The sequence below is a fragment of the Bactrocera oleae genome, chromosome 4 (genome assembly GCF_042242935.1).
Source record: "Bactrocera oleae isolate idBacOlea1 chromosome 4, idBacOlea1, whole genome shotgun sequence".
Classification (NCBI taxonomy): Eukaryota; Metazoa; Arthropoda; class Insecta; order Diptera; family Tephritidae; genus Bactrocera; species Bactrocera oleae.
The window spans coordinates 66,387,745-66,402,535 of NC_091538.1; the positions used below are offsets into that span (position 1 = coordinate 66,387,745).

At 34.1% G+C, this 14,791-nt stretch overlaps 1 protein-coding gene across 1 annotated transcript; it reads left to right on the forward strand.

The window, feature by feature from the left end:
• Window positions 1-10,585: 10,585 nt before the first annotated feature.
• On the forward strand, window positions 10,586-12,291 carry LOC106627285 (uncharacterized). Its single transcript, XM_014247351.3, has 3 exons — window positions 10,586-10,743; window positions 11,574-11,930; window positions 12,012-12,291. The coding sequence occupies exons 1-3, from the start codon at window positions 10,696-10,698 to the stop codon at window positions 12,240-12,242; spliced, it is 636 nt and encodes a 211-aa protein (XP_014102826.3). The 5' UTR covers window positions 10,586-10,695; the 3' UTR covers window positions 12,243-12,291.
• The last annotated feature ends 2,500 nt before the right edge of the window (window positions 12,292-14,791 follow it).

Below are 14,791 nucleotides of genomic sequence, written 5' to 3' on the forward strand. Positions count from 1 at the left end.
TTATTGCCAGAATTTCCAAAATATTAGTTAGGGTAAGTATTTGCAAAAAACAATTAGGTTCGTCAACTTTAGCTGTCCTAAAAGAACACAACGCGAAAAAAGCTTTGCATCACAACTTGTCTTATATAAATTTACTGAGTGTAATATAGGTATAATAGTATAATTACTTCCATCATTGAGAGTTACTCGTTTGTCGCCGTAATTTTTAATTGCCGAGCCTTTGCCATTACCGGACCTGGTTGAATTTACCCATGTAGGCGAAAGTAGAAATAACCAAGTTATCTACACCAAAGAAGATAGCAAGACATGAGTCAAATTAGTAAACCTTGCATCGCTTTGATAATATCTAAAGAACAAGATTCTGCACATACATACATACAAAATTTCGGATCGAGCACACATATCGTCTGTTTATGTTGGGGTTTGAGCCTTGAGGGTTAAAAATGTTGTTCTTCTTCAATTGCTCGAGCACAGCTATCAGCTCTTTCATGCACTTAAGTCTTAAGAAAGTCCAAAACTTGTGTAGAAGAAAGACTTGTATGAGTAAATTTTGTCTCTATGGTTTGCCTGCAGCTTGATAATATCATTATTCGGGCTTCTTAGACAAGAATAAGCCAATAAGAACTATGAAGTCAATTATCCCTTAAGGTAAGGCATGTTGTTAATAATTTTTTTCAGCTTGATTTCGGCTGGGTTGAACAGCATTAAAGGCTTTATATTCATACTCACCAGTAATAATGAATCTGATGAGTATAGAGTTCTCAGCTATGCTGTCAAGCATCTCTTTTTGAATTCAGTTATTTTGGCAGGAGTCTAGCATTCACACGCTGCATACCCAAAACATTAACGAAAATGTGTTGAGTCAATCCATAAGTGAACTCAAGATCTTATGATAATGACTCGGTTGAGGCAAGTTTTCAATGTCTTTACGATTTTTGCAGAATGCTTTATACCACTCAAATGCTTTGGTAACATTTTCAATGATTCTGTAGCTGTAACTCTATTGGAAACACAAAATTACAAGCAAACACATTGTTCGTTTTTGTTTTCTCCATGGCGAATATCGTCAGACAAACAGCTACCATACAAACACTAGCTGACATATTCACACGCCCATAGAAAATGTGTTGATCCAATCTCGGAAACTTTTTTTTCGATTTATCATCACTTTTTGTAAACTCTATAAAAACTTTATTATTAAAATTATAATCACCACGCATTTATTTTTAAATCAAATAGCATATGTTCCGTTTCTAAACTTTAGCTTTTAGACAATTCACATACCACCTAATTTCCATAAAATGTCAACTGTGGGTTCCAAAATCACAAAGCTCAATAATAATAAAAATAGACTGCTATGCTTAACATAAACTATAAATACTGAGCTCACTAAATAAAAACAAATTTTTACTCGCCGCAAACGTTAAAAATTCCCATGCATACAAAGTTCTAAGCATATGCAAATTCACAACAACTTTTCTAGATAATCCGCTATTATAAAATTAACCGCTTGACGTCAATGTTGACATCAAAACGTCACATCAATTTGCAAAAGTTGCAGTATAAAAAAGCAAAACTCACGGCAGGAAGAAGATCAACTAGCCGCATGGGAATTGACAGTGGCGAAGCACGTGCTGATACAAGCACCAACACAAACACACACACGCATGCATGAGCCAGTCAACCAAGCGCAACATTTTGTGGCAGATGTTGCCGGACAACGCCGTGGCCGGACGGGCTTTGTGGTGTGCAATGTTGCGCCAGCTGTCGTCACATGTTTGCTTTTTATGTTGTTGTCAAATGTTGTTGTTGCTGCTTGTTTGCTTTTAGGTTTAATTTTATATGCAAATATGTTTGCATTTTTTCTGCTGCTTACACACATAAATATAAATGTGAGTGCGCGCTACGGCCTGTCAACGTTTGCCGCTCTCACACCCACACATATGCATACAACACCGTTGCTTTAATTAATTTGCTTGTTGCTACAGTTGTAATTAGAGCAATGCCCTTGCTTCATAGTCCTGTTCGCTTTTTTGCTATATTTATATTTTTTTCCGCTTTATCCGCTTTATAAACCAACTCTTGTTGTTTGGTTACTCATACGCCGTGGGCGTGAAATGAAGTGAGCAGAAATTAAGGGAAATGTGCGGGGAAATGCATTGTGAAACTAAGCAAACAGAGCAAGAACAATGAAGGAGTGCTATTCATTTTACAAAAGTGGTAAGGAAGGACTAAATTTGGGCGAAATTTGAAATTGAATATTATTGTTAAATATGAGCTTGGGAAGTGATGATGAGAGCCACTTCTACTGGTAATTGCTGTAAATCATCATACAAACTCAAGGAGCTTCTGAAGTGTCGATAAGTTCGATTTAACGCAATGTCTCTGCTACTGACCGCAGTTGGCCGTTTCTGAGTGTTTACTTCCTTCAGACGGTTCAATTGTTGATACCAAAAGTCCCGTCGTAAGTAACCAACTGTTCAATCATCACCAACAACCATCCGTACCCATAGGACAACCTTTCTGAACGTCAATCCGGCGATTTGACCATTACCGTTTTCGCTTGACTTTGATGTAAGTAACCTTCTGTTCATCACCAATAACCCTCCACTTCAGAACTAATGTATATCGATTTTGTTTCGATACAGCAGCGATTTGCAGATAGAAATTCGTCCTAGGGTCTTTTTTGATTGCCCGAGAGCAAACAAACAAACAAACCGTTTCACATAAAATAGCTTCTTTAATGGTCGCACTAAATGAATTCCATTATTAATTGATGTTTTCGAAAATCGGCCTTCAGAGCGTGGTGGATCATTGTCATCAAATTTTTCGGAACGCATTAGATGAAACCAGATGAATTGCGCATGATTGACTTCAACAGTCTGAATTCCATAATTACTTTTTATATTTTCAGCCTGAAATGCATTTTCGCATTGAAGAAAACTGTAAAATATGGCGCTGCTCCTCTTTTTTTTTATTGGCAGAATAAGAGATTTACTTTTAACATAGCTTATACTGCCGTATCTACATACATACATATTTACAATTCATATATGTATATATAATATTAAAAACAAGGACACACCTTCAAAATATATAATTCTTCATTCACGATACATCTAAGTACGTATGTATATATGTTTATATGTCTGCCAGCGCTTCCTTATGAATGCATTGTATTAATTGTTTGCGCTTTTGTGGTGTTTCACATGCAGACATTGAGGCATGAGCAACGCTAAGCCCGCCGGCGGCATAAATTCTCACACCGTCAGCAGCAGTGACACGAAGGCACTTCCGCATTTACACCACCTCCAAGGCGGCGTGTGGCGATATTGTTTTGATTAATCGCTTAAGCCGCGTGTTGTTCACTTTTTCAAATGTTCATTCTGTCGACTACCGTTATTTATGCACTGCTGTATTTTTTTTTTTTTTGTTGATATTTTACTTTTCTTATGTGTTTGCTTTATACTTATATTATAGATGTTTCTCCTTCTAACCAAGTAGAAATATGACAAGTCATTTGTGTGAATGAGCGCACAGTAGGGCGATTTTATTATTTGTATGTACTGTATGTACTGTTGCTAGCATACATTTAGGCGCACTTTTAAACCTAAATTTTAAAGCGCATCAGACTAGCAGAAATGCCAAAGAAAAATTAGTATGTACGATTCAGTTGCATACATTTAGGTGCTTGTGAGTACACCTTGTTTTGGAAGGCTGTGTGAATCAATCATATATTTTTTTTGTTTGCTGTGAACTCAAACGAGTTGCGTTGCGTGCGCGCGTCAATTATCAACAGCGAAAACAAAAGCTACAAGAACAATAAAAACAATACTTTGCCACATACATTTATAATACAATAAATTTAAAGCTGTAAAAAATATTAGCAAAATACCACATCTGCTGCACGCTCTCGTTCTCACACACGCACCTTCTTGCGCGCACTTATACTCGCAGAAACGCGCTGTTGTCACGCTTATAAGCTGCTGCGGCGCACCCTAACGTCTTTAACAATTGCATGCGTCAGCGATTTTCGTCACTTGTTTAAACTTCAACGGGCTCATACAAGAGCATATCTGTATATACAATACACAATTGATAGCGCAGCACGATGTGTGTGGGGAGAGTGTGGGCACCGGAAAAAAGGGCGGGTTTGTTGCGTTTCTGTGTTTGTTGTTGTCGCAGGCCAAAGTGTCAAATCCACGGACGCTGTGGTCCCCTTGTGCATTTTAGCGCGCTTTTGTCAGGCACACACGCCAACAACGACAACAATGTATGCGCGCATTTTGTTAAGCAAACGGTTGAAGGCGTTACAATTCAAAAATTTATGAGTAATGAAGTTGTTGTGTAAATTTGTCGAAAGTGCTGTTTATATTTCTTTTTAATTTTTTTATTTGTTTTTTTGAATTTTTTACCTCCTTTTTATGCTTTCCATAAATACTTGTATGCTTACACACTTAACTTTGCCGCTTAAATGCCATCTTGAAAAGGCAGCAGCTAGCACATGTACGTTGCTACCAATTTCGTTTTATTTTTTATGCTCATTATTATTTATGTTTATTTTTTTGTGGTTTTTTGTTTTTTTTGGTTTTTGAGCTACCAACTCCCCACTCAATGGGCACTTACGCAGTGATTTCCACACTTAAGTAGCTGTTGAGCAGCCAAATACATGTGTGCTTATAGAAGGCTGTAAATTTAAACAGGGTCCTATGTATGTACTTAAGTATTTGTATATGTGTGTGCAATTCGCATTTAGCAGCGAGTAGACGCCCATAGCTAGACACTACACCCTTGACATTTGGGGGAGGCATACAAATTTTGTAAAGGAAATTTTATTTGCGCACACGCACACACAAATGCATATAAAAGTAAGGAAAAATATGAATAGACTCGCTAAAAAGAAAGCAAGCAATCATCCATGCATGTGTGTAATGGTGTGGGTGCGCGATGATTGAATGGCTCCTGGCTGTCTGCTGCGCTTCTGGCTGGCACTAGCTAAGCAATCACATATATATTCTTAAATATATACATATCTATATAAATTACATATAGTAGATAGGCACAATCCCCCAGCTTGTGCACAAATGCGTGCTTGTCGATTATCAAGCAAGCAGGTGGCAGTTGTTTTGAATTACTTACATGCTTGTTTATGTATGTGTGTAATGCTTGTTGCCATAAATCATCGTTCGCCACTCAATAAATATATGTACTCATATATATATACACACATATACATATGTGTACCTTAGCTTATACATGCGTTAATGCTGGTATGCTGATGCTTGACGGTTCAGTCAAGTGACTTTTTAATATCTCTCATTCAATCTCATTCAGCGATTTGCCTGAATGAATGGCTGATTTGCAGAATGTAATAAATATATTTACTTTTATAAGTATTTTTATATTTTTGATATATTTGATGAATTGCGGCTGATTACGCTCGCTGAATTCGCGCAGTGATTACGTGGTGAGGTTGAAATATATGTGTGCTGTTCGATCAACACGTTTGAGTTGAAGGAAACACCAAAAACAGTCGATTCTTGGGGATTATAGAATATATATATTTTAAGAACACAGAGTAAAATTTTTGAAGAAAAAATTTTATATTTTTTTAGAGTTATACGTGATCTCCGACGGCGCTAAAAATAAGTGGTTCTCCACTGCTACAGTGATTCCGGCTTTATCCAAAGACAAAATCTAAATAAAATTCTTTGTTAGAAGATATTGTTGACTTACGGTTAAAAAAATATTAACAAAATGGCAGCGATTAAAAAAAGTGCCAAATTCGATTTGTTGTATGTTAAAAATCCTGGCCGGTCATGGTTATAGTAATGGGTCTTTTTTCGCATCTCAAAAATTTACCATAGTAATATATTCACTTTTTATACCATTAATAGAGCTTTCAACAAATATAAGGCTTACTGCCTTTTAAAAAAAATGCATATTTTGACTTGAGAATATTTGATTGAATATTAAGACCTTTTTTAATTTTAAGTTGAAATATGGTTTCGTCTTTAATATTTAAAATTAAGAAATATTGTGTGTTTGGGACATAATCAGGTTAGTTTACACCAAATTCTTTTTATATAAATTTTGAGGTTATGTGAAAATGGAGTTGCTACAAAAATTTACTTTGATTAAAACTATAACATTTTTATATACGACTCGTGGTTTTGACGGAAATCGAAATAATCCGTTTTTATCTCTTAAAATTCAACCGCGCCCCGCCTCTTCCTCTTCCTGTTATCAGATCGCCCGTAAACTATTATATCCGCGTGTCTGTGCATCTGTCCGTCCGCCTGTCTGTCCATCTGTATATATTTGACCTTTTTTTTAGACAGAGATCTTAAATGTTGAACTCGTACTCTAAATAACTAATGTTTTTTCTTGTTTTCCCTTTCAGTTTTGATGTTTTATTCATCGTTTCCAATGTTCTTTAACCTGCTATGAATTTCTTTCACTTTTTACCATTTTCAAATTCTTTTGCACTGGTCTGCTAAGAGAAAACTCATAAAAAACTTCGAAAATATAACAACCTCTACTTTAACCAATGAAAATCACTGACTATGTCGACTGTTCTTGATGTGGCGGAACACAAAGAAGACTAATTCAATGCTTATATAAGAGATCGTTCTTCAATTCGATATTTGTTCGAACACTGATCATTTTATTAGCGACAAATAAAAATTCTTCGCCGATTTTTGTTCATTTTGCGAAAATATCTAAACCGCTATGACCCCACTCAGAAATATTCGCCGCATGTTGCACAAGCACCTCTGTAATCACATAAAAAAATAATTTCATTCAAATGCGCGAATATTTTCGTCAATATTTTACAAGAGCTCAAATTTTTCTTGGTTCACTTTCTTCATGGTTCAGTTTTGAGCATTCAAATATACACAGGTCTTGTATGCGTAAAATAATGATTTTTAAAATGTTTACACAGCAAGCAAAACTGATCCAAAGACTTATCCTATGAGTCGACTTCCTATTACCAAATATGTCTATTTGGATTAATATCCTCAAGCAGAGCAATCAATAAACCAAAATCCACTGACAATACTTTCCTGTACATACAATTGTTTCGCCACACACTCGTCGAAGATTGAACTTATAACTTGCGAGTAAACTCATTAAACCAGCCTTTTCGTCCAACAAACCACCAAAAGCAAGTATTTTTACAGCAACCCTTGCAAATATGCCTCTCTTTACGGCATTTCACTCTTGAAACATATTAGCTGCTGGAGTATATTCTTAAATATTTTATACATATAAACCTACATATGTACAAGCTGAAGTCCTTCTTTTCAATGCAGGCTAATATATTATATATACTCGCGCACATACATTAAAATGCAACAAAAGGCTTAATTTTAATCGCTGACAACCCTTTGGCACCTTGAACTTGCTGACAGTGTCAAAGTCAATAAGAATTCGAATGCCTGCGGGTACTTATTTAAAGCTTAAGTGCACATATGTATGTATAAACATATACATATGCAGTTATATGAATATACCATTATGGTTTAAAAATATACTTATACAACGTCTTATATAAGAAGCTTTAATTTAAAGAACTCAAGCAGGGTGTTTTTGAATAATAAATACAAATATTGTGCGCGTTTATGGCATGTGGAAAGCGAAATTTAGCAGCATTATATTGGGAGCTGTCTGCTTCCTGCTCAGCATATTGACTTCCTTAATAATACTCATGTAAGCATTCTTCCCGGTTAATAGGCTCTTAGGTTGACTTTTGAAATGTGTGAATAAATTACATCTTATACCCATGGAAAGAAAATATCGATTTTTTTTTTATAGAATTTTGCGAATATTGTTTGAATATGCATTTTATATATGTAATAAAAATAAGTCACATTTACGATTTTAAATGTACTTTAATAAACGGTCATTAATTTTGAAAATGATCGCCTAATTGCTCTATAGGATGATCTCCGAAAAATAGATGTCTGGTGATGAAGAAGATTTTTCTCTTTAATTAATCCCAGACCCAAAAACCCAAAAAATTTATTACATTACTTGAATACCGGTAATGAGCCATGAACACGTAAATTTTGGATTTTTGGCAAAACGGCACTTCAGAGTCAAAAGAAAGTCGTGTGAAAATTTCAAGTGGAACGGTCTAACAGTTTCGGAGCAATTTTCCTCACCGAAAAACGCGTTAAATGTTTGGCAAACGGTTTCAAACGCTCTGAGATGTTCGAAACTATTTTCCGGATCAAAATATTATTTTCGGAAAATTTTTTCAAATATATGTTATTCGATATATAAGCAAAAAAATCTATTTTTTTAATTTATAAATGGGTAGAACGCCTTAAATCTAGAAATATATAATATTTGAGCATTGCTTATTTTCATTTACTGTGATTTCTCATTCAAACTTGTAGCGGATTTAAAGATCTTAAAACCGCGTGCAACTTAAGATCGATTTTAGGTCTTAATCGTAATATAAATATCACAAAAAAATGAAGAAAGGAATAAGAAAAGCAATAACCACAAGTTCACCTGCCTGCCTAAGCAAACTCTAAGCACTAAAGACAACGAAGCAGACCACATCAACTTTGGTACCAAGGATCGAACTTTAAAAAGCGCAAACCATAGAAGCACTTGATTATTTCACCAATCTTATCGGAAACACATGAAAACAGACTGTTTTCCAAGAACAGAGATCTATAAAAAATCCTTTATTTAAATAAATTGTTTTTCTTTTTTTTTTGTTTACGTTTCTAAAGTCAAAACTGCCTTGTAATACCAAATTCATATCAATAAATGCAAAAGTGAAGATTTATATACTTATAAAGTTTATATGTAAGAAAGTATTGCCCACACATATTATCTTATCGCTGAGTGTTACTCGCACACCTGCCACCTTATCAGTTGTAAGTGTGAATAATTCGATAAATACAATAAAGCATGCCGGAGAAAAAAGCTGCAGCTTATCAGTTGAATCTCCATATAAATTAGAGAACAAAGTGGCGGGTGCGTCAGCACTAAAATGAAGCTCAATAGATTTATAGTTAATAGATTTTACTGTTTACTTATTATCATCAAATTAAATCAAAAATATTTTTGGTTAAAATAACAAAGAAATTAAATTAGCTTATCACAAAAAAATGTAAATATAACATATTGCAGTTTTGTTGTTTGAGCATGGTGATAGTCTGCTTCCACAGACTAGAAAGAACAGAGAAATCGACAAGGACAACAGTAGAAGAAACATATCATACTCTTCCAACATGTTGCAAGTGTAGACAAAATGTATTTTTAAATTTTTGTATGCAGACGTAGATTATAAACAACGACAGGTGCAATCAAGTGGCACAGAAGCCAGACTGTTACTCATGGAAACATGTTAACTACCACTTAATTGCTACTCGCAGATACATATTTATAGAGACAAGAATATAAAATAAAATGAATACAAGCCACATGTGGGCTTCATTGGGAATAATGCTAAAACCTAGACATGCTTAGTGCAATAGGTGAAAACAATTACTAAATAAAAACAACAAAAAGTGGAATAGACTGTAGACAAGAATCTACAGACAAAGAAAATAAATTACAATGTTATGCAGATTTTGTTTGTTTTTAAATGCTATGAAAAACATGGGTTTTAAACTAAGGTTTGGTCATTTGAGAATCGCGTCTGCATCTTAGAAAGTTCATGCTGTCGAATCTGCAGAGTCGCTTCTCGGTTGTACTAAGTCAACATTTGCTTACTTTTGTCTGCGTTAAGCCAAAAATATGTCTCACCTGTGATCTTTGCTTTTTTGCAATTTTGAACGGTAACTTCCACGCTAATTTGAGTAAAATATCAAATATATATGATTGCTTTGACAGGCGTTTTGACAGATGGTTCGACAGCTATCCCTCTAGGAATATCTTTACTCTAGAAATATCGCTGATCTCTTCCAATTGCTCTGTATGTTAAACTCAACGGACAAAGCACAAGGTTTCGTATTAAAATGCTCCGATCTTGAAAAGGAAGTTCAATGCCAATCTCAATGTAGCTGTCAAATACATATTTTTGCTGTAAGAGCCATTTTGGTAACTCAACTGACAGCTGATTTGAATTTTTTTAACCTCAAAGCTCATGGGTAATTTATAAAATGTGATCCAAAAAAATTTATTTTATAAACACAGCATCCCCTTTTTCTAAACGCTGTATTGACATGTAGCAGCCTAACAAAAAAATAAGGCCGAATTGTGTGAAAACTAGGAGGAGCAGATAAAAGTGTAAACAGTGATAAGAGAGTAACAGATACTTGCAAAAACCATGGCAGAAATAATTATAGAAATACATTGTGCCATACATACAAGAGATATATCTTAAAAAATATTGCTGCGATACGTAATATCTTTCATCTTACACACTAATTTCCCATTCTTGTGGTAATTCCCTGTATATTTATCGAGAATATGCCTGATATATCTGGAAACAATTTAATATTAGTGTTGTTGTTTATTATATCTGATCGTCTGACATAGGCAATCAGCAGTTTTCAGATAATTTCCGTTCAATAACTGTCGTTTGTTTTCATTTTTCAAAAATACTGCTATAAATACTAAAAGAGCTGTGAAAAGCAGTTCAAAGTAAAGTAAATTGTTGAAAGGAGTGAGAATTTCGTAGCGTGTTCTTTAGTATATTTACAGTTTTAGAATATTATTTGCTACAAAATGCAACTAATCAGTTCTACAGTGTTAATGACAGTGTGCTTTTTGAGCGTAAGAATGAAACACTAGAAGTCAAAATTTTAAAAATATTTTTATTATTGTAGCATTTAATTTGATCGCTCGAGGCTATCTACCTAAGATTTAAGACGACTTTAGAAAATAATATGAACTTAAACAATAATAACCACAAAACACACCTTCTGTATTATAATTTCAAACTTAGCGAGCGGTATGTTAGATTATCTTTCTTAAACTGTGAAATATTTCTGTAAACTTTTGTGAAGCTTTCATTAATAGCGACAATTGTGCTTTCCTTATAGATAACACACAATATTGAGAAAGCATACGTAAAAAATTGCCACAGAAACTACATTCAGAAAAAAATATTTTAGAAGAGAGAGATGAAATAAATAGGCAGACGCGATTTCTTGATGAAAAGGCGTATTGAATTCACTAACATATGTAGGTGTATAACTATAAAATTAATTTAAAGCCTCGATTAAATGCATTCATTTTACAAACCGTTATAAAAACGAAAAATCATACTTATTCTTTCGAGTCGTAATAAATTGTGTGTTACAATTGAAAAACATGTATAAAGCCACTTCAGCCTCAAGAGACCCGACAAAAAATATATTACAAGCAAACCTCGATATCCATCTATTTGTCTACTTTTACAGTTATATATTATATGGTACCCTTATTAGTACTCTTACTTTAGTTTATTTTCTATTTGACTACTATACTATTCCCCTGGTGGTTTCAGAACAGACTGTTATATAATATAAAGCGACAACGAGTGTAGTTTCATATTATAAATTAGCTTTTACAATCCTTAAAAATTTAGTAAAAATACCTGCCACATCCCACATCAATTTCAGACTTACGCCATACCCAATTACAACGAACCACAAGCAGCTGATAATAATCATAATGGTGTCATAAATTTACTTGTCGCACAGATGCGTTCGGCCTTAATCGATACGCGCGCTGTGACGCCAGCCGAGTCGACATGCGCCACCACATATAACAATCGCACACAAAGAATTAACAATTTGCTGACGACTCAAACTAATGTCTGTTTCGAGAAGGCCAATCGTACGCTGGTGGCCAACAATCAGACCGTAAATGCAACCATAGCTAATATACGGAAAATTTTCCAAAAGGTGCAGCAACACTTGGCCAATTGCTCAGCAATAGCGGACACCAGCAAACTCCTTAACTGTACTGCAGCCACGGTAAGACAAAATACAAATATGCAGCACTCAAAATGTTCCAGTTAATTTCTATGTTTTTTTTTTTTATTTTCCAACACACAGTTCGATGAGAACATTCAACTGCTGGACAAGGCGAACTCCCGAGCCTACCAAGTGGAGGCACAGATGGCAGCCAATCAGTCACTGGTGTTTGTTGTGCGTCGTGCATGTGTCAGCGCAGCCATCAGCGGTGGAAAGACCAATCTTACGCTGGCCGCTAATGACTATCAGCTATGCTTGAGCAATATCTCCAGTCAGCGCATGGCTAGCTCATCAGTTGAGTTGCTCAATTAAGTTGTGCACTGGAATGATGACTATGAATGAATAAAAGTTTTATGCAAAATATTCGATTTTTCTTCTAAAGTTAAACGTTGATCGAAAGTGTGACGGTGAAGTTCTGTAATTTTATCCACAAGCCTAGAATGAAAATGGCGAACAACACTTTAGTTCAGATGCACTATCAAATCGTTACTCGCACTCTCAGGCACACTCACTCGAATTAACAAAATGCTAAGTAGCTTTATCAAACAGCTGATACTGGCAAAAACAATTTTTATCTTTATTAGCATGTAGTTGTAGATATAAAATCTTGCATGCGCTTGATTTTTACTCTCTTTGATTTGATATTTCTTTACATACATTTCTTTGTTTTGATATTTCACGAGTTATAATAGTGATAACAGATAGTGACTCACTTCTTGATAAGTGACGCATAAATAGACAGCAGGTCTTATCAACACAATTACTATATTTACTTACTTAGAACTTACTTCCCATGATACCGATAATAAATCGGTTCCAACAAAAGTTTGCACAAACAATTGTAATTAAAAAAATTTGGAAATAAAAGAAGAATGGCTCTCTATATTAACAATTTATCTCGTTTCCTCAAGGCTAAATTATTGATAGATATTTTTATATCAGACATAAAAGAGAGCAAATATGTAACAGAGAGAAAGAGCTAGATTTTCGAATCAGACATACGGTCTAAATCGATGCTTCGAAGAATTTTTTTTTAGAATTTGGAATTTAAGCTTCTTTGCAAGAATGTTTTGAATTTTAGAGTGGTTTTATAAAACCATAAGTTTTTGTAGATTCGTCTTTTTTTGGCATTTCCTTTGCATCCTGTGTGCATTGTGTACTAAAGTCGACGGGATCTAATAATAATAGGTTGCAAATAATGCATTTAAAAAATAATTGAATTAACGCATTAATTTTTTTTTTGTAATCGCAAAAGTCTGCACTTATTCATATATGAACATTTTTCGATTTTCTTATAAAATAAAAAAAATACTAATTGTATGTTTTATGATTAAAAATTAAAAAAAAAATTTTTTTTGCGTTTACATTTGTTTGCGTTTGCGTACTTCTTGTTATACTTTTCTGAACTTAGGCTCGCACAGAGTCCTCATACTCAATACTCTAGAGCAGTAGACGGCAGAATTTCACATTCATTTTACAATATAAAACATCAAATTTTAATTCTGATTTTGAGGTTAAAAATTAAATTTTCTATTTTGGATGCAATTTCGCCATTAGAAACTAAGCAACCCTAAAAATAAATATATTTTCTGTATAGTTTTCTTCAGCGTAATTCTTGACTGATGGGTATCAGGCAATACATGATTTTCGATATATTTCCTTTCTTCAGTTATTACAACAACTAAATTGAAACATTTGCCAGCCACGCCCGGGTAAGCGTGTCACATAACCGGTGAAAATTAAGATTAGTCCGTTTGATATTGGTAGTTCATATGAGCCTCTATAATTTAATTATTATTTTTATTTATAAATAACTAGAGGACCCCGTCACGCGCTGCTGTGGCTAAGGTATAATAAAATTGCATTTGAGTAAGCTGTTTAATAGGTATAGTAAAAACATATTATTATCGAAATTAATTTCGACATTTTTTGCTGTCAATATTGCCTGATTACAGAGTCAGTTTTGATTTAAGTAATTATTTTGTTTGTCTGGAAAAAATACTGCCAATTAATAATTTTTTTCGTGTACAATAGTGCTGAGATTATATGGCAATTAGCTTAATCCGATTGTAAATAGTATGTCGTTCATCTGTTAGTAATGGCTCACTCTTCGCGATGATTTTAGTTAAATTACATGGTCATGTTGTTTATACTTCAAGATCATTCAATATAATTAATAAATATAATATTAATTGGTATATCATAACCGTTTTCTCCATGAAAAAGCACATGTACATACTAATTTTCATAACAATCGGTTAAACGATACAGTAGTCGGTACATTACAGCGGTTGGCGAGTTATTTCAATGGGGATAGCATAAAAACTTTCTCCTTGAAAAAATACATATACGTAATAATTTTCATAATGATCAGTCAAAGAGTTTCTGAGTCTATAGATTTCATAATACACACATTCTTCTTTATATATGTATAGAGATTTATGTATAATTTTTATTGCGCTTAAATTATTTTACTCACACGAAACACAGATAAGGTAAGTAGGCGTCACAATTGAAATTTACAGAAGAATCATTGCAAATATTTTTTTATAATTAGGGCCTAGAACAGGTAATTAGTCTTCTCAATAAATATAAAGGATGACGCCATAGAGATAGCTCAGTTTATAAGGCAGCTATACGCTATTGTGGTCAGATATCAGACAAATGAGCAGCTTCTTGGTGAGAAAAGAACGTGTGTAAAATTAAAAATCGATATCTCAAAAACCAAAAACTGAAGGACTAGCTCGTATAAATACAGGCAGACAAACGGATATGGCTAAATCGACTCAGCTCGTCATGCTGATCATTTATTTATGTATATCATATATAATACTTTATAGGGTCTCTAAAGTTTCCTTCTA